General features: G+C 37.3%; 1 protein-coding gene across 1 annotated transcript; it reads right to left on the reverse strand.

The window, feature by feature from the left end:
* Positions 1-1,373: 1,373 nt before the first annotated feature.
* LOC103016242 (olfactory receptor 4D10) lies at positions 1,374-2,309 on the reverse strand. Its single transcript, XM_007196497.2, has one exon. It carries the CDS (start codon positions 2,307-2,309, stop codon positions 1,374-1,376), a length of 936 nt encoding a protein of 311 aa, XP_007196559.2.
* Between the last annotated feature and the right edge of the window lie 19,068 nt (positions 2,310-21,377).

A 21,377-nucleotide genomic window follows, 5' to 3' on the forward strand; every position in this document is an offset into this window, starting at 1 on the left:
ACTAACACACCATTGTAAAGCAATTATACTCCAATAAAGATGTTAAATTAAAAAAAAAATTAAGATCTATTATCTACCTCCAGAAATGGAGGGAAAAAAACCTCCCAGCAGTTGTAAATAGCATAGTAAGTAAACAAATAAAAGCTGAGTTGATATATAGAATAATGTTTTCCACTTCATTCCGACCCTTTTGAGTGTATATGCATCGTCTGAAGCAGCTGTAGAGGTTTCTGTTCATTTTAAGGAGTCAGGTTGTCGGAGAATAAAAACGAATCAGTTGTTTTCTTAACCATATTCTCCAATGATTTTAGCAGCAAAAATGAGTGAGAGGCAATATTCATTCATCGACCTTTTAAATTTTTATGAATGTTTTCTATGTTCCGCTTGCTCTGCCAGGTGCTGGGGATAAAACTATAAATAAAGCATAAAGAGAACAAGGAATGGGAAACAGGGTCCTGAGTGCTGTGCTGGAGCCAAGCGCAGGGCGCCGAGGGAGAGCAGTGGCCAGTGGCCAGTGGGCCAGGGCTTCAGAGGAAGGTGAACGTGAGGACCTGCGTGAGGTCACAGAACTCATAAATGCGGAGGTCCACATTCTAATTCAAGCTGTGCTGGCTTCAAGGCACCTGCTCTCAACTGCTGGAGTGTGGGCTTTGGAAGGGAAAACCTTCAGGAAATAGATATTTAATTTATTCATATTCTAGAGTCAGAGCAGGTGCTTCGCTTGGATGTGTTTACTTCCTTATGATGTGATCACTTCATGAAAAATCTTATAGAATCCAAATGCCCAAACTGTGTTATTTGCTAATGTGCCTCAGCTCCCTTCCTGTGAACATCGTAGAAATGTAGAGGGAATGTCTGGGTATATATATATTTTTTGTTTTTTCTTAATTAAAAAATTTATTTAGATAAGTGTAGACTCCCATGCGGTCGTAAGAAATAACAAGAGAGACCCCACCTTAACTCATTTTCCTCCAGTGACCATTTCACAATATCTATGTATATCAAAACATCAAGTTGTACATCTTAAATATATGCCATTTGTATTTGTTAATTATAACTCAATAGAGCTGAAAAAAAACCCCACAACTATCCAGTGTGATAAAATTGTCTGAGTGTATTGGATTCCATTTTCTTTATTTCTTTCAAGGCTGTATTGCCAAGTGACATACACTTCTCTGGCTAACTATCTGATTTCTCTACTTCTTTTGTAACATAACCCCATTTTTTTACATTATTATTGCATGCTGACCAGAATATTTGTAAGTCATATGTATATTAGTAGAAATATAAAAATTAATCAGAAATCTTTTAGTAAATATAGTTTATTTGACGCACAAACATTTTCAAAGGTGGTGAGACAGTGAACTATCAGTCTACACCCTGTGAGAAGGCATGAGTCTTCCCTTCAGTCTCCTCATGGCAGACTTCATCTCCTGGTTCCTCAGAGTGTAGATCAGGGGGTTCAGCAGAGGGGAGATGACAGTGAAGATGAAAGAGATGGCCTTATCCGTGGGGAGGGTGGTGAAGGGCCGGGCGTAGACATAGATGCAGGGTACAAAGTGTAGGGTCACCACGGTGATGTGGGAAGTACAGGTGGCGATGGCTTTCCTCCTGCCCTCCCCTGCCTGAGACCTTAGTAATAATAATATGACCATATAGGACACCAGGAGGAAAGCGAACCACAGTGTGGTGAGCAGTCCGTTATTGGAGATCATCAGCAGCTCAAGCATAAGAATGTCAGTACAGGCGAGTTTGAGGACCTGGGGGACATCACAGTAAAATGTGTCAAGAACATTGGGTCCACAGAAGGGGACTGGTAACAAGAGGGAAATCTGCACGATGGAGTGGACAAAGCCCCCCACCCAGGAAGCCACTATTAACCCAATGCATCGGCCTCTACTCATGATGGGCACATAGCGCAGGGGCTTAGAGATGGCAACATACCGATCTAATGCCATAACTGACAAAGAAAATACATCCACCCCGCCAATAAGATGGAAGAAAAACATCTGCGTGAAGCAGCCATTGAAGGAGATGGTCTTTCTCTGGGACAGAAGGTCCACCAGAACTTTGGGAGCTGTGATGGAGGAAAAGCAGATGTCGGCAATAGATAAATTACGGAGCAAAAGATACGTGGGGGTGTGGAGGCGAGATTCACAGGTCACTGTGACCATGATGAGGAGGTTTCCCAGCAGAGTTGTCACATACACCAAAAGTAGGAAAAGGAATAAGACCAAGCTCAGTCCTTGATTCTGGGTTAGGCCGAGGAAAATAAATTCCTTTACCCTGGTGCAGTTTCCCAGCTCCATGGACTCATCCTCTTTTTCTCCGTTTTCTTTGACGCTACCTCATATGAAAGCGCTCAGCCATTTATTTTGTTTTCTTCTTAAACACTGTGAATGCAGTTCAGGTGTTCCTCATGTGGCCGCAGTGTTTGCGATGTGTTGAATTGTCCACATTTTTAAGATTGCAATCAGTTTGGGGATCCAATCAAATCATCACATGTGAAATCACTCAATACTTCTTTTCCTATAAATCTGTTTTTGGAAAGAAGAAGCGTTTGTGTTAAGTAGCGACATTTGCATTTGCAGTCTGTTTTATTTATTAAATAATAATAATAATATTTTGGTTTTTAAAATGTTATTATTATTTTTAATTTCACACAAGTTTATTGATGTCAAGAGCTGTCTCTTTTGTATTCAAACCATATCTTTGTATTCAAAGATAAGTAAGACACGGTTCCAGCCATTGTGGACTTATAGTCTACAAGTTTAATATTCCTATTAGCAAATACTCTGTTGACTGGCTAAAAAAAGTTGTCTTCTGTTTCTGATTATAGTGTTGCTGTGCATGAGTCAGTTTCCTTGCTCTTGGCTGTTTTATGTCGAATTTCTTAAAATTGCAGTCTCTTATTTTGTGTAGGTAACTTGTCATTGTGGTTACTCTATACTAATGAGATAATTTACTTAATAATTCTTTAAAAATACTTAAAATTTGATATTGGAAAACAGATTGAAACAATGTGTAAATCCAAATCTCAAAGGATATCATAACTTTTCTTATTGTGGTAAAAACACAAACGTGAGAGCTAGCCTCTTAAAAATTTTAAGTGCACAATACAGTATTGTTCACTGTGGCCACAGTTATGTACAAAAAATCTCTAGAACATATTCATCTTGTATAACTGACGTGATCCTTGCTTGAGTCTGGGGAAGGGAAGAAAGATAGTGAGCCACTTCTGAGAGGTGGTCCGTACTGTATCAGGCACGCTCTTCTCTGCCTCTTTCCTTTTGTGGATCAAAGATAAAAGATTGGAGGGATCACACAGCAGGAAGAGACATTGGTATTATTAGAATAATGCCCAGTTTTACGTAAGCTGTTATAAAGCATTCTCAGGAGATTTTATAATTATTATTATTATTTTAAAATTAATTAATTCATTTTTGGCTCTGTTGGGTCTTTGTTGTTGCGTGCGGGCCTTCTCTAGTTGCAGAGGGCGGGGGCTACTCTTTGTTGCGGTGCACGTGCTTCTCACTGTGGTGGCTTCTTTTGTTGTGGAGCTCGGGCTCTAGGCACGTGGGCTTCAGTAGTTGTGGCTCGTGGGCTCAGTAGTTGTGGCTCACGGGCTCTAGAGCACAGGCTCAGTAGTTGTGGCACACTGGCTTAGTTGCCCTGCGGCATGTGGGATCTTCCCAGACCAGGGCTTGAACCCGTGTCCCCTGCATTGGCAGGCAGATTCTCAATCACTGCGCCACCAGGGAAGTCCCCTATAATCATTATTTGTTTCTCCTTATACTTAGCAAATGACCGTTTGTTGCAATCTTCAAATGCATGTAGATAAATTGGACCACATTGTCAAAGTGTTTTCAGGCTAATGAAATGAATGATTGTGTAAATTGATGAATGTAATACATGATGAAATGTGAAATGTGTTATGAGAAGAGAAGAAGTAGAACTGGGTGGAGCAGGACATATGATAGGAGATGATAGGAGATGTCATGATTTTCAACAGTAACAAAAGCTACTATTTTTTGAGCTTACTCTATGTGGAGAGGTATTAAAAGTATTTAATTTTACCACTATCCTTTAGTAAAGGATAATGTTATTCTTGGCTTTCATATGGAATATATTATGAATTTATGTTTAGTTGAAGGGAAGGAAGAGATGGAAACAGGATGAAAATAAACAAAGAAACAGTCTTTTTTTAAACCTTCAATCATATATATATATATATGATTATATCTATGACTATATATATGTATATATATAGTCTAATTTTGTATAACAAAAATGTTATACAAAAATAAAAAATCTGAAGATAAGCATTTGGCAGAAAGGGCTTTGAGAATCACACTGAATGGACCACACTTCTGCATTCTTCTTAACACGACATCTTTCTTCCCAATGGTAACACCCACCTTTGCTGTCTCTGTCACTGAGAAGACCATCTTGGCTCTGAAACATTTAATACAACTGAGAAGTATTAAAGTCAAACTATTTTTACAAAATCAATAAGGACATCTCAATTTCACTATGCGTAACCTTAACCTTAGCTAGAAGTTGAATGTCTTTACCTAATTCCTTTGATCCTGAAACTCCAAGTACAAATTGTATGTCCTTAGGTTGAGCGCAGAACAAAACACTGGTGACGTTAATTCTTGGAAATTTTGTTCCTGCAGGTAAAGCCCTTTGGAGGACTAAATATCTTAGTGTCTTTTCTCCCCTTTCAGGAAAAAAAGGGTAGATTCAAAGAATCACATCTTCAAGGTTCTTTCACTGTGCCTTATGCACAAATCCCTCAGCCTCAGGTCTCATATAAGAGTTGAAAAGGGAATATTATTGGACAGGGAGGGGAAGTCAACTGCCTGATTGTGCCGTTTGTGATGAATTTTCAATGGGAGTTATTAAAAAGTCACCAAGATACACACACACACACACACACACACACACAAACATAATTTGGTTGGCGTCCAAATTATTTAGAGGCAATAGATGAAACCTATACCTTTATCGACAGCTCAATCAGAACTTAGTTAACACATGCCAATTGCTGTTCCTGCAATAATAAAAGGGTCCAATTTTGTTGGCGTGCAAGACTCAGAGGACACCAGAGACAAGTGAGTTTTAATTATATTGCCAAAAAACTAGAAGAAGAGAACTGGCCCCCATATCCTTTGCTATTAGTCCAGTTTCTGATTATACACAGGATACTTATAGTCTCATGAGTCCCCTCAGGTAGGGAAATATGACTTAGATGGTGTTTGGGGAACGCACGATTTTCTTGTTTTCCAACACTCTACTCACATGGAATCTCTCAATTTCCATACAGCTAGATAAGTACATTAGTAAAGCTGTCCACACAATTACTATAGTTATTTAAGGTTAATTCAATTATTAAATGGTTTCATCTCATATGGAAGGTACTTTGTTTCTAGAATGATGATGGGTTTGGATTTACCTGCTTTTCGATTTTGTTTTAGTATATTCAACTAGTCTACAAAAATAAAAACTGCATGGGTTAGGGTGTTTGAGATGGGTATTTTTTCCACCTTTATTGAGATATAATCGACATATATGTTGTGTATGTTTAAGGTATAGACAATGTTGTGATTTGATACATTTATATACTGCAAAAATGGTTATCCTAGTAGTGTTAACTAAAAACTCCATTATCTCACATATATACTAATTCTTTTTTGAGGTGAGATCACTTAAGACATACTCTCTTCCGTATTCTAGAGTGAACATGTATTACTTTTGAGACATACTAAAATCAATATCTAAACAAACTTAGAGGGCATGTCTTACTTCCTATGCTTCATGACTGTGAACATACATAAAATTCCTTTTTAAAGCTGCAAAGGTCAATATGAAGAGCTGGTAGATGTCACAGTAGGTGTCACGTTGAACCTCCTGATGTGAAAAATAGAAACAAAGTGAACGGAATTCAGATTTCTAAAGGTTCCTACCAGTGAAATTTCTGATGTTTTTCAATCTATTCGATAAATATCCACTGAGCACCATGTTAATGAGGATTCTTGGGTCGCATGTGACAGAATCCCAAATCAAAACACAAAGAAGAAAATAAAAATTATGTAACTACTCATAAATAAATAACTTGGCATGCCAGTTTCTTTTCTGCAGCCATGTTTTTGAAATAAAATTGGAGTTATACTAAAAATAAAAGATGTAATCTCTTAGCAACTTTCAAGTCTATAATACAGTATTGTGAACTATAATCACCACTTTGGACATTAGATCCCCCAAACTTTTATTTATATTATAACTGGGAGTTTATACCCTTTGACCAACATCTCCCCATTTCTTTCACCCCCAGCACCTGGCGACCAACTCTGTTTCTATAAATTCAGATTTTTAGATTCCACATATAAATGAGATCATACAGTATTTATCTTTGTCTGACTTATTTCACTTATTTCATTAGGACTTATTTCACAAGGTCCATCCATGTTGTTGCAAGTGGCAGGATTTCCTTCTTTTTTATGGCTGATAATATATACGTATTCATCCACATATTTATCCATTCATCCACTGATGGACACTTAGATTGTTTCCATATCTTGGATATTGTGAATAATGCTACAAGGACCATGGGAGTTCTGATACCTCTTCTAGATACTGATTTCGTTTCCTTTGGCTATATACCCAGAGGTGGAATTGCTGGATCATTTGTAGTTCTGTTTTTACTTTGAGGAAACTCTATATTGTTTTTCAGAGTGGCTGTACCAGTTTATATTTCCACCAACAGTGTACAAGGATTTCCTCTTCTGCACATCCTTGCTGACACTTGTTATCTCTTGTCTTTTTGATTATAGTCATTCTAATAGGTGTTGAAAGATATCTCATTGTGATTTTGATTGGCATTTCTCTGATATTTAGTGATGTTGAGCACCTTTTCATGTATCTATTGACCATTTGTATGTCTTGTTTGGAAAAATACCTATTCAGTTCCTCTGCCCCTTTTAAAATTGGATTTTTTTCCTGCTATTGAGTTGTATGAGTTCTTTATACATTTTGGATATTAACCCCTTATCTGATATATGATTTACAAACATCTTCTCCCATTCTGTAAGTTGTCCTTTCATTTGTTGATTATATCTTTTGCTGTGCAGAAGCTTTTCAGTTTGATGTAGTTCCATTTATTAATTCTTGCTTTGTTGCTTGTGTTTTTGGTGTCAGATCCAAAAAATCACTGCCAAGACCAATGCCGAGGAGGTTTCCCCCAGCTTTTCTTCTAGGAGTTTTATGGTTTCATGTCTTATGTTTAAATATTTAATCCATTCAAGTTAATTTTTGTGAGTGGTATAAGATAGGGGTCCAATTTCATTATTATGCATGTGGTTATCCAGTTTTCCCAAAAATATTTATTGAAGAGACTATCCTTTCTCCATTGTATGTTCTTGGCTTTTTCCCCATAAATTAATTGATTGTAATTGTATGGATTTATTTCTGGGCTCTCAGTTCTGTTCCATTGGTCTATATGTTTGTTTTTATGCTAGTACTATGTAGCTTTGATTTCTACAGGTTTGTAGTATGGTTTCAAATGATAAGTGTGATGCCTCTAGCTTTTTTTTTTTTAATTGTATTTATTTTGTTTATTTATTTATTTTTGGCTGTGTTGGGTCTTCGTTTCTGTGCGAGGGCTTTCTCTAGCTGCGGCGAGCGGGGGCCACTCTTCATCGCGGTGCGCGGGCTTCTCACTATCGCGGCCTCTCTTGTTGCAGAGCACAGGCTCCAGACGCGCAGGCTCAGCAGCCGTGGCTCACGGGCCCAGTTGCTCCGCGGCATGTGGGATCCTCCCAGACCAGGGCTCGAACCCGTGTCCCCCTGCATTGGCAGGCAGATTCTCAACCACTGCACCACCAGGGAAGCCCTGCCTCTAGCTTTGTTCTTTCTCAAGATCACTTTGGCTATGGAGGGTCTTTTGTAGTACCACACAATTTTAAGGATTGCTTTTCTATTTCTGTGAAAATTGCCTTTGGAATTTTGATGGGGATTGCATAGGATCTGTAGCTATCTTTGGGTAGAATGGAAATTTTGTAATAAGAATTCTTCCAAACCATGAGCATGGAATATCTTCCCATTTATTTGTATTTTCTTGAATTTCTTTCATCAGTATTGTATGGTTTTCAGTGAACAGATCTTTCACCTCCTTGGTTAAATTTATTCCTAGGTATTTTATTCTCTTGATGCAATTGTAGATGGGATTGTTTTCTTAATTTATCTTTCTGATAGTTTGTTGTTAGTGTATAGAAATGATGTACTTTTTGACTTTGGTGATTTACAGTTTTGCCACAATGTGACTATATGTGGACTACTTCTTATGTATTCTAGGATGATATGTTATGAATATGGGAATTTGTATTTTTCATCAATTATAGAAATTTCCCAGTTATATCCCATAAAATAGTGACCCTTCCTCATTCATATTATTTTTTCATTCTGGAACTCATGCAGATATATTACTTATTAGATTTGTTCATTTTCTTTTCTAAGTCTCCTAACCATCCTTCTGTGTATATATGTGACCAATTTCAGGGAGTTATTCAGTTGGTTATAGCTTTCATTTCTAGAAGTTCTATTTCATTCTTTTTACAAACCTACTTTTTTTCTTTTATTATCTTTTTTTCTTGCTCATTTAAAACACTCCTTTAAGGGACTTCCCTGGTGGTCCAGTGGAGAAGAATCCACCTTCCAATGCAGGGGACGTGGGTTCGATCTCTGGTCGGGGAACTAAGATCCCACATGCCACAGGGCAACTAAGCAACTACTGAGCTTGTGCGCCTCAACAGGAGAGCCCGCGTGCCACAAACTGCAGAGCCCACGTGCCCTGGAACCCACATGCCACAACTAGAGAGAAGCCCACATGTAGCAACTAGAGAGAAGCCCACTCGCTGCAACAAAGATCCGACACAGCCGAAAAACAAACAAACAAAATCTCCTTTAAGTTTTTTGGCTTCTTATTCACATTACATTCTGTATATGATTACTCCAGTGTTCAGGTCCTTGAGAGTCTGTTATGCTTTGGTTGTTTCTTTTGATTCTTGCTAATAATAGCTAGTTTCTTCATGAATTTTTAATTTTGAATTATGAATTTATGTTCAGTTACTTATGTGGAAATCTTGGAAGGCTCAGGTTCAGTGTGCATTCCTTCAGAGAAGGCAAATATTTGTTTCTTCCAGGCATCGTGAGTCATTATTAACCCTGAATTACTCTTAGTTAATTTTTCCCTTTGGAGTTTCCCATTTCATGTAGGCAATGCAAACTTGAATCCAAGACTCCTGTCAGGGTTTTGAATTCTCAGAAGAGATGATTTTTTTTCCACTCAAAGCTCAGGTTGAGGCAAACAATTTCATTGTGATCTTTGCTGTGGGATGATTTTTATCCAGTTTACCCTTCTACTGATGGAGGAGTACTCAATTCTCTGGTTTTCTGCTTTATGTTTATTTTTGGTCCTGAGCCTTTCCCTTCTCTTCTTGTGAGTTCAGATATGCACTGAAGTGTATGTTTGCAAGAAGCAATGCATGTGCATGTTTAAATCAGGACTTTACTTCATGATATGTGGTCTTTCATTTTGCCTAAAATAGCTCTTATTATATTTTCTCCATGGATATTGGTGGTGTATAGAAAAAAATGATGCATGTAATTTGATTTTATATGTTACTACCAAGTTGAATTCTTTTACTATTTTCAATAATGTTTCAGTGAATTCCTTATAGCATTTTGGGTATACCTTCTCAATATCTGAGAATAATGACTTTTTTTCCTCCAGTTTTCCCACCTTTATATACTTTCTCATTTTTGTAGTGTTTTTGAATTGTAAGTGAATTCAAGTTCAATAATTAATATTAGTGGTGATAGTGGGCATTATTGTCTATTTATGAACAGTATTAAAATTGCTTTAATGTTTAATCGTTAAGTATAATGTTTGCTCTATAGTTCTTGTTGATATTCTTTATTGAGGTGGTACACCTTTTTCCTCAGTTCCTGGCTTCTTAGGTGTTTTGTTTCCTAGGGATGTAGGTTGAATTATAGTGAATATTTTCTGCATCACTGAGATAATTGCCTTGTTCCTTCTTTTAACCTGTAATCGCAGTGAATTATATTAATATTTCTCTTTGAATTTCTGGAATAAATTCTACTTGATCTTGTTGCTATGTAATACATTGCTATGTAACTTCCTAATGTTTTATTTTTATTTTTATTTTTTTATTTTTTTCCTAATGTTTTATAAGAATTTTACATCTATCTCTAAAGATGTGATTGGTATGTACACCTATATTAGATATGTGATATTATTAGATCTATTACGTGCTGTTATCTAGTTTGTCAATAGCGTTACGTTAATTCTTACAGAATGAGATAAGGAGCATTCTAAAATATATAAGATTTGGAAATTACTGGCTCCTTGAATAATTATTGGAAATCACCTGCAAAGTTATTTAGGCCTAGCATTTTTGTTTTAACAACTTTATTGGAGTATAATTACTTTAAAATGGTGTGTTAGTTTCTGCTTTATAACAAAGTGAATCAGCTATACATATACATATATCCCAATATCTCCTCCCTCTTGTATCTCCCTCCCACCCTCCCTATCCCACTCCTCTAGGTGGTCGCAAAGCACCGAGCTGATCTCCCTGTGCTATGCGGCTGCTACCCACTAGCTATCTATGTTACGTTTGGTAGTGTATATATGTCCATGCCACTCTCTCACTTCGTCCCAGCTCACACTTCCCCCTCCCCATATCCTCAAGTCCATTCTCTACCTCTGCGTCTTTATTCCTGTCCTGCCCCTAGGTTCGTCAGAACCTTTTTTTTTTTTTTTAGATTCCATATATATGTGTTAGCATATGGTATTTGTTTTTCTCTTTCTGACTTACTTCACTCTGTATGACAGACTCTAGGTCCATCCACCTCACTACAAATAACTCAATTTCGTTCCTTTTTATGGCTGAGTAATATTCCATTGTATATATGTGCCACATCTTCTTTATCCATTCATCTGTTGATGGACACTTAAGTTGCTTCCATGTCCTGGCTATTGTAAATAGAGCTGCAGTGAACACTGTGGTACATGACTCTTTTTGAATTATGGTTTTCTCAGGGTATATGCCCAGTAGTGGGATTCCTGTGTCCTATGGTAGTTCTATTTTTAGTTTTTTAAGTAACCTCCATACTGTTCTCCACAGTGGCTTCTCAATTTACATTCCCACCAACAGTGCAAGAGGGTTCCCTTTTCTCCACACCCTCTCTAGCATTTATTGTTTGTAGATTTTTTGATGATGGCCATTCTGACCAGTGTGAGGTGATACTTAATTGTGGTTTTGATTTGCATTTCTCTAATGATTAGTGATGTTGAACATCCTTTCATGTGTTTGTTGGCAATCTGTATGTCTTCTTTGGAAAAATGTCTGCTTAAATCTTCCACCGATTTTTGGATTGCATTGTTTGTTTTTTTGATATTGAGCTGCATGAGTTGCTTGCATGTTTTGGAGATTAATCCTTTGTCAGTTGCTTCATTTGCAAATATTATCTCCCATTCTGAGGGTTGTCTTTTCGTCTTGTTTATGGTTTCCTTTCCCGTGCAAAAGCTTTGAAGTTTCATTAGGTCCCATTTGTTTATTTTTGTTTTTATTTCCATTTCTCTAGGAGGTGGGTCAAAAAGGATCTTGCTGTGATTTATGTCATAGAGTGTTCTGCCTATGTTTTCCTCTAAGAGTTTGATGGTGTCTGGCCTTACATTTAGGTCTTTAATCCATTTTGAGTTTATTTTTGTGTATGGTGTTAGGAAGTGTTCTAATTTCCTTCTTTTACATGTAGCTGTCCAGTTTTCCCAGCACCACTTATTGAAGAGGCTGTCTTTTCTCCACTGTATATTCTTGCTTCCTTTATCGAAAATAAGGTGACCATATGTGTGTGGGTTTATCTCTGGGCTTTCTATCCTGTTCCATTGATCTGTATTTCTGTTTTTGTGCAAGTACTATACTGTCTTGATTACTGTAGCTTTGTAGTATAGCCTGGGGTCAGGGTGCCTGATTCCTCCAGCTCCATTTTTCTTTCTCAAGATTGCTTTGGCTATTCGGGGTCTTCTGTGTTTCCATACAAGTTGTGAAGTTTTTTGTTCTAGTTCTGTGAAAAGAAAGGACACTACATAATGATCAAGGGATCAATCCAAGAAGAAGATATAACAATTATAAATATTTATGCACCCAACATAGGAGCATCTCAATACATAAGGCAAATACTAACAGCCGTAAAAGGGGAAATTGACAGTAACACAATCATAGTAGGGGACTTTAACACCCCACCTTCACCAATGGACAGATCATCCAAAATGAAAATAAATAAGGAAACACAAGCTTTAAATGATACATTAAACAAGATGGACTTAATTGATGTTTATAGGACATTCCACCCAAAAACAACAGAATACACATTCTTCTCAAGTGCTCATGGAACATTCTCCAGGATAGATCATATCTTGGGTCACAGATCAAGCCTTGGTAAATTTAAGAAAATTGAAATCATATCAAGTATCTTTTCAGACCACAACACTATGAGACTAGATATCAATTACAGGAAAAAATCTGTAGAAAATACAAACACATGGAGGCTAAACAATACACTACTTAATAACCAAGAGATCACTGAAGAAATCAAAGAGGAAATCAAAAAATACCTAGAAACAAATGACAATGGAAACACGATGACCCAAAACCTATGGGATGCAGCAAAAGCAGTTCTAAGAGGGAAGTTCATAGCAATACAATCCTACCTTAAGAAACAAGAAACATCTCAAATAAACAACTTAACCTTACACCTAAAGCAGTTAGAGAAAGAAGAACAAAAAACCTCCTAAGTTAGCAGAAGGAAAGAAATCATAAAGATCAGATAAGAAATAAATGAAAAGGAAATGAAGGAAATGATAGCAAAGATCAATAAAACTAAAAGCTGGTTCTTTGAGAAGATAAACAAAATTGATAAACCACTAGCCAGACTCATCAAGAAAAAAAGGGAGAAGACTCAAGTCAATAGAATTAGAAATGAAAAAGGAGAAGTAACAACTGACACTGCAGAAATACAAAGGATCATGAGAGATTACTACAAGCAACTCTATGCCAATAAAATGGACAACGTGGAAGAAATGGACAATTCTTAGAAATGCACAACCTTCTGAGACTGAACCAGGAAGAAATAGAAAATATGAACAGACCAATCACAAGCACTGAAATTGAAACTGTGATTAAAAATCTTCCAACAAACAAAAGCCCAGGACCAGACGGCTTCACAGGCGAATTCTAACAAACATTTAGAGAAGAGCTAACACCCATCCTTCTCAAACTATTCCAAAATATAGCAGAGGGAGGAACACTCCCAAACTCATTCTACGAGGCCACCATCACCCTGATACCAAAACCAGACAAACATGTCAGAAAGAAGGAAAACTACAGGCCAATATTACTGATGACCATAGATGCAAAAATCCTCAACAAAATACTAGCGAACAGAATCCAACAGCACATTAAAAGGATCATACACCATGATCAAGTGAGGTTTATCCCAGGAATGCAAGGATTCTTCAATATACACAAATCAATCAATGTGATACACCATATTAACAAATTGAAGGAGAAAAACCATATGATCATCTCAATAGATGCAGAGAAACTTTTGACAAAATTCAGCACCCATTTATGATAAAAACCCTGCAGAAAGTAGGTATAGAGGGAACTTTCCTCAAATAATAAAGGCTATATATGACAAACTCACAGCCAACATCATCCTCAATGGTGAAAAACTGAAACCATTTCCACTAAGATCAAGAACAAGACAAGGTTGCCCACTCTCACCACTATTATTCAACATAGTTTTGGAAGTTTTAGCCACAGCAATCAGAGAAGAAAAAGAAATAAAAGGAATCCAAATCGGAAAAGAAGAAGTAAAGCTGTCACTGTTTGCAGATGACATGATACTATACTTAGAGAATCCTAAAGATGCTACCAGAAAACTACTAGAGCTAATCAATGAATTTGGTAAAGTAGCAGGATACAAAATTAATGCACAGAAATCTCTTACATTCCTATACACTAATGATGAAAAATCTGAAAGAGAAATTAAGGAAACACTCCCATTTACCATTGCAACAAAAATAATAAAATACCTAAGAATAAACCTACCTAAGGAGACAAAAGACCTGTATGCAGAAAACTGGAAGACACTGATGAAAGAAATTAAAGATGATACAAACAGATGGAGAGCTATACTATGTTCTTGGATTGGAAGAATCAACATTGTGAAAATGACTATACTACCCAAAGCAATCTACAGATTCAATGCAATCCCTATCAAACTACCACTGGCATTTTTCACAGAACTAGAACAAAAAATTTCACAATTTGTATGGAGACACAAAAGACCCTGAATAGCCATAGCAATCTTGAGGAAGAAAAACGGAGCTGGAGGAATCAGACTCCCTGACTTCAGACTGTACTACAAAGCTACAGTAATCAAGACAGTATGGTACTGGCACAAAAACACAAATATAGATCAGTGGAACAGTATAGAAAGGCCAGAGATAAACCCACACACATATGGTCGCCTTATCTTTGATAAAGGAGGAAAGAATATACAATGCAGAAAAGACAGCCTCCTCAAAAAGTGGTGCTGGGCAAACTGGACAGCTACATGAAGAGAATGAAATTAGAACACTCCCTAACACCATACACAAAAATAAACTCAAAATGGATTAAAGACCTAAATGTAAGGCCAGACACCATGTAACTCTTAGAGGAAAACATAGGCAGAACACTCTATGACATAAATCACAGCAAGATCCTTTTTGACCCACCTCCTAGAGAAATGGAAATAAAAACAAAAATAAAAAAATGGGACCTAATGAAAATTAAAAGCTTTTGCACGGGAAAGGAAACCATAAACAAGATGAAAAGACCACCCTCAGAATGCGAGAAAATATTTGCAAACGAAGCAACTGACAAAGGATTAATCCTCCAAATTTACAAGCAGCTCAATATCAAAAAAACAAAAAACCCAATCCAAAAATGGACAGAAGACCTAAACAGACATTTCTCCAAAGAAGATACACAGATTGCCAAGAAACACATGAAAGGATGCTCAACATCTTTAATCATTAGAGAAATGCACATCAAAACTATAATGAGATATCATCTCACACCAGTCAGAATGGCCATCATCAAAAAATCTACAAACAATAAATGCTGGAGAGGGTGTGGAGAAAAGGGAACCCTCTTGCACTGTTGGTGGGAATGTAAATTGATACAGACACCATGGAGAACAGTATGGAGGTTCCTTAAAAAACTAAAAATAGAACTACCATACGACCCAGCAATCCCACTACTGGGCATATACTCTGAGAAAACCATAATTCAAAAAGAGTCATGGGGCTTCCCTGGTGGCGCAGTGGTTGAGAATCTGCCTGCCGATGCAGGGGACACAGGTTCGAGCCCTGGTCTGGGAAGATCCCACATGCCGCGGAGCAACTAGGCCCGTGAGCCACAACTACTGAGCCTGCGCATCTGGAGCCTGTGCTCCGCAACAAGAGAGGCCACGATAGTGAGAGGCCCGCGCACCGCGATGAAGAGTGGCCCCTGCTTGCCGCAACTGGAGAAAGCCCTCGCACAGAAACGAAGATCCAACACAGCCAAAAATAAATAAATAAATAAATAAATAAATAATAATCAAAATACCAAGAACCTCCCACATATTAAGAAAAAAAAGTAAAAAAAAAAAAAAAGAGTCATTTACCACAGTGTTCACTGCAGCTCTATTTACAATAGCCAGGACATGGAAGCAACTTAAGTGTCCATCAACAGATGAATGGATAAAGAAGATGTGGCACATATATACAATGGAATATTACTGAGCCATAAAAAGAAACGAAATCAAGTTATTTGTAGTGAGGTGGATGGACCTAGAGTCTGTCATACAGAGTGAAGTAAGCCAGAAAGAGAAAAACAAATACCGTTTGCTGACACATATATATGGAATCTAAAAAGAAATAAAATGGTTCTGAAGAACCTAGGGGCTGGACGTGAATAAAGATGCAGACCTACTAGAGAATGGACTTGAGGACACGGGGAGGGGGAAGGGTAAGCTGGGACAAAGTGAGAGAGTGGCATGGACATATATACACTACCAAATGTAAAATCGATAGCTAGTGGGAAGCAGCTGCATAGCACAGGGAGATCAGCTCCATGCTTTGAGACCACCTGGAAGGGTAGGATAGGGAGGGTAGGAGGGAGGGAGACGCAAGAGGGAAGAGATATAGGGATATATGTATATGTATAGCTGATTCACTTTGTTATAAAGCAGAAACTAACACACCATTGTAAAGCAATTTTAGTCCAATAAAGGTGTTTAAAAAAAAAAAAAGAATCTGCCTGCCAATGCACGGGACACGGTTTCGAGCCCTGGTCCGGGTAGATCCCACGTGCCGCAGAGCAACTAAGCCCGTGTGCCACAACTACTGAGCCTGTGCTCTAGAGCCCGCGTGCCTAGACCTCGTGCTCCTCAACAAGAGAAGCCACTGCAATGAGAAGCCCTTGCACTGCAACGAAGAGTAGCCCCCGCTCCGTGCAACTAGAGAAAGCCAGCACTCAGCAACGAAGACCCAACCAGCCAAAAAATAAAATAAATTAGTTAAAAAAAAGAATGAAGCCATTTGTTTAAAGGAAATAATATAAAAGTCAAAAAATAAATTGAAATATTAGAATAGAGTTTAACTAAATTTTTTTTGTAATTTTGTGGGAGGAGGAGAACTTTGTAAGCATTACACAGATGATGATTAGATTTGGCTAAATAAAAATATGAAACTTCCATGTTTCAAAAGTGTTTAAAATAAGTTTAAAACTAAAAATAAATGAAAAACTTGAGAAAACATATGGAAAAAATACAAAATAGGCTTAGTGTTTTTGATATATAGAGCTCTAATCATTCAGTAAGAAATAGATACTTTAAAAGATGATTCACTTTGTTATAAAGCAGAAACTAACACACTATTATAAAGCAATTACACTCCAATAAAGACGTAAAAATAAATAAATAAATAAATGAAAGAAAAGAAAAATGGGCCATGATTCGCAGAGAAATAGAGTTGGTCAGCCCACAAATGAAAAGATGGTAAATCACACTGTCAATCAAATAAGCGCAAATTAAAATTGTAATGAGATATCACTTCTCATCTAGAAGACTGGTCAACGATGAGAAGATCCATTACTGGCATGGATATGGGGAAACAGACACTTCCATATGTGGTTAATAGGAGTGTATACAGTGACAACTTTCTGAGGTCATTCTGGAAACGTGTCAAAACTTAAAATGTGCAAATTCTTTGAGTCAAAAATTCTACTGTAGGCGCTTATGCTAAAAAGCTAATAAACCAAATGCTTAATGTCATAAGTACAAAGAAAGGTCATCACAGTAGAGAAATTATAATTTAAATTAATATCTGATTTATGAAATTGGTTCAATAAGTTAATGTACAGTAGAATAATTCAATACTTGCAGCCATTCAAATTTATGATGTAGAACTTTATTCTTAGACATGGTAAGATTCCCTTTTAGGAAAAGGCTCAAGCACTGAATGTATCACATAATGTTATTTTTGGAAAAAAACTACATGCCTAGAAGAAATCTCAAAAGATGTATACCATTATCTGTGGGTAATTGGATTTTGGTAGTTTTATTTTAAAAAGATATTCTTTGTTTCCTATTTTAAAAATGACTGTAAATGGCTTCTAATCTTGAAAATCAGAAAAAACTCATACACATCTTTACAACTTGAAGTAAAAGATTTTCCCCATTAATTTGAGCTCTCATGTTATGCTTCTTTTATTTTTCTTTCCCTTTGCTGTAAAATTGTCCTAAGAAAGCTAATTTATTAAGGAGAGAGGGATGGGAGGAAGACAGTTCTAATTATTCTTTTGGTGTGTTTTGGTTCCCTAAGCCATTGGCTGAAGGCATCCTGGAGAGAGTCTGGGACCAGCCAAGTCAGATCTCTGGAAAATGAGCTCAAAGACACTGTTGGCTTCTCTTTTGGATTAATATGATTTCCCTTGCTCTTCTGGCCATTCACCTTAGAAGGTTTGGGACAATCAGGTCCAATGTCAGGTCAGGATCGAATGGTGGCCTTTCTATCTTGTAACCTCATGGTTTCACTGCAGGGGGCATGGGTTCGATCCCTGGTCTGGGAAGTAAGATCCCACATGCTGCGTGGTTTGGTCAAAAAAAAAAAAAACCTTCCCCCTCTCACCCCCTATTCTCTTTTGTCGCTGTGTAAATCCATTAAATGACAATTCACATGAGAGCATGTTGTAAACTTCAAACCATTATACCACACCGTCATAATGCTAATGTCATTATATCACTGTGTTTCTCTCCCTGCTCCCAGCTAGCTTTTAATCTCTTTGTTTAAGAAAGGGACTGTGCAGGGTACTTTCTTACACATGGTAGGTGCTCAGTAAATGTTCATAGAATAAGTTTTAATACAAAAAAAAAACCTTCTAATTTGAATGTGTCTTGAGAAACCTATTATTTGACATGAGAGTCAGCAGATTTTAATCAGCCTAAGGCTTTTAGTTCTAAATGACATCTACTTCAAGAATTGCATGTGGATATTTTACTTTTCAGGGGCTGAAGATGGAACACTATCGAAATCATGAAATTATACATGCGCTAAGCTGAAGTTGCCGGCAATTGTGTCCTCAGGATGCCCTCACCTACCTTTGCCTTAGAAAGGTGAGCCTGCTGGGTTCCCCATCTTCACTTCTCTGCTCTTCACCCAAACACAGGCACAGTCTACACTGCTCCCTGAGACACTGGGTTGGAAGTCTAATGATATAAGAGTCAGCATAGGGAATAGTGTCAGATCTTTGAAGGAAAAGTAATTTTCACTGGAGAAGCTGGCAGTTGCAGATGCAATGGGAGTTACTAAAAAGTTACTAAGCAAAAGGAATCTATATTGGAATTTTCCAATCTAACTTTCTGTTATTGCCTTCTATTTAATTCCAGTGTGGTCTTAGACCATACTTTGGGGCTTCCCTGGTGGTCCCTCCGCGCTCCGCGCAGTCCCTCTGCACTCCCAATGCAGGGCGCCTGGGTTCGATCCTTGGTCGGGGAAATAGATCCCGCATGCAGGCCGCAACTAAGAAGCCCGCATGCAGCAATGATGATCCTGCCTGCCGCAACTAAGACCTGGCGCGGCCAGAATAAAAATAAAGACATAAATAAATACATTTTAAAAACCCCATACTTTGTGTGATTTATGAATAAAATGTTTTATTTTATTATCTTATTTTTTAAAGTAGTTTTTAAAAATATTTATTTAATTTTAATTTTTTTGGCTGCATCAGGTCTTAGTGGCGGCACACGGGATCTTCGTTGTGGCATGTGGGATCTTTCGTTGTGGTGCGTAGGCTTCTCTCTAGTTGAGGCACATGAGCTCAGTAGTTGTGGCACGCAGGCTTAGTTCCCCTGTGGCAGGTAGGGCCTTAGTTCCCCGACCAGGGACTGAACCTGCGTCCTCTGCATTGGAAGGCGGATTCTTTACCACTGGACCGCCAGGGAAGTCCCAATAAAATGTTTTATAGTCCAGAATGTGGTCTGTCCGGGTAAATGTTCCATGTGAACTTAAGAAGAATGTGTATTATGCTCATGTTGGATGAAATATTTTATAAATATTGGTTAGATCCAGTTGATTAGTGGTGCTATTCAATTCAACTGTATCCTTACTGATTTTCTGCCTGTTGGAGCTGCCAGTTACTGATAGAGGGATGTTGATGTCTCCAGCTATGTACTGGATTTGTCTTTTTCCTTGAATTTCTATCAGTTTTTGCCTCATGTATTTTGACACTCTGTTGCCAAGTACATACACATTAAGGGTTGTTATGTATTCTCTGAGAATTGACCCCTTTATCATTATCATTATAAAGACTCTCTCCTTATCTCTGATAATTTTCCTTGTTGCAAAGTCTGCTTTATCTCAAATTAGTATGTCTACTCCAGCTTTCTTTTGGGATATCTTTCTCCTTCGCATTACTTTTAATCTATCTCTGTCTTTGTACTTAAAGCGGGTTTCTGACAGAATATGTATAGTTGGGTCCTTTAAAAAAAAATCCACTCTACAGTCTGTCTTTTATTTTTATTTTGGATATTATTTTATTTTAATGAGATATGATTGACACTTTATATTAGTTTCAGGTGTACAAAATAATGGTCTTGATACTTGTATGTATTGTGAAATGATGACCACAGTAAGTCTAGTTAACACCCATCACCATACATAGTTGCAATTTTTTTTTGGTGTGTGATGAGAAACTTTTTGTCTTTTAATTGTCATAGTTAGACTATTTACATGATAAGGTGGTTTAAAAAACCTTTTTATTGCAAACTATAGCTCACTTTCAGTAAAGTAAGGCATAATTACAGAACATACCACTGTGTAACCTTCACCCAGATCAAGAAATGAAACACTGAAGGAAGCCCTGGAGTGTTACATCCTGACCCCCCCCACCCCCCGCCACTACAGCTCATCACAATCCCCACTTTTGTGATAATCGCTTGCTTGTTTTTTTAAAAAAATTATTTTAACAACTTATGCACCCATAAACAATATAGTTAATTTGTCTGTTTTCGAACTTTATATGCATTAGATCATATTATAGGTACTATTTTGTGTTTGGTGTCTTTTACTTAAGGTCGATCCCTGTTGTCGCATGTAGCTATAATTTGTTCACACTTATCACTGCATGATATTACATTGAATAATATAGCCCAATTATTCATTCACATCTTTTGAACATAATGTATATATAAATATATATATATATTTATAGTTTATAATACAGTTCTAGGCACAGAGTGAGTGCTCTGTTAAAAGGGGCATATTAATAATGGTAACTTTGGGGCATGGATGGATTATATGTCATGGAACTCCATGTTGACATATGCTAAATACAGAAAAATTGAGTCTACCCTGAGAGATACACAAGTTCATAGGAAGGTGGTTTTTGAGGTGATGTTGGGGATTTAGTCTTGAGGTTGAAAAGTCAGTTCAAGGGGCTCTTTTTAATCATTATTTTAATTTGTCCTTAAAAATTCAAAGAGTAGCCTTGAGAAAGAACATTAAAGTTTAAGGGTAAGATTTCTTAGCACCATAAATTTTTTTGTTTTAGACAAGTTGACACCAGAAGAAAATGAGTAGATATACACTTCCCTGAATGTTACTTTAGAAACAAATCAGAATGATTTATCATCATGAGGGATTTTTGGCCTAATTTGAATCCCTGGAAGATGTGAAAGATGTAGAGACTCCTTGAACC

This window comes from Balaenoptera acutorostrata, chromosome 9 (genome assembly GCF_949987535.1).
Source record: "Balaenoptera acutorostrata chromosome 9, mBalAcu1.1, whole genome shotgun sequence".
Classification (NCBI taxonomy): Eukaryota; Metazoa; Chordata; class Mammalia; order Artiodactyla; family Balaenopteridae; genus Balaenoptera; species Balaenoptera acutorostrata.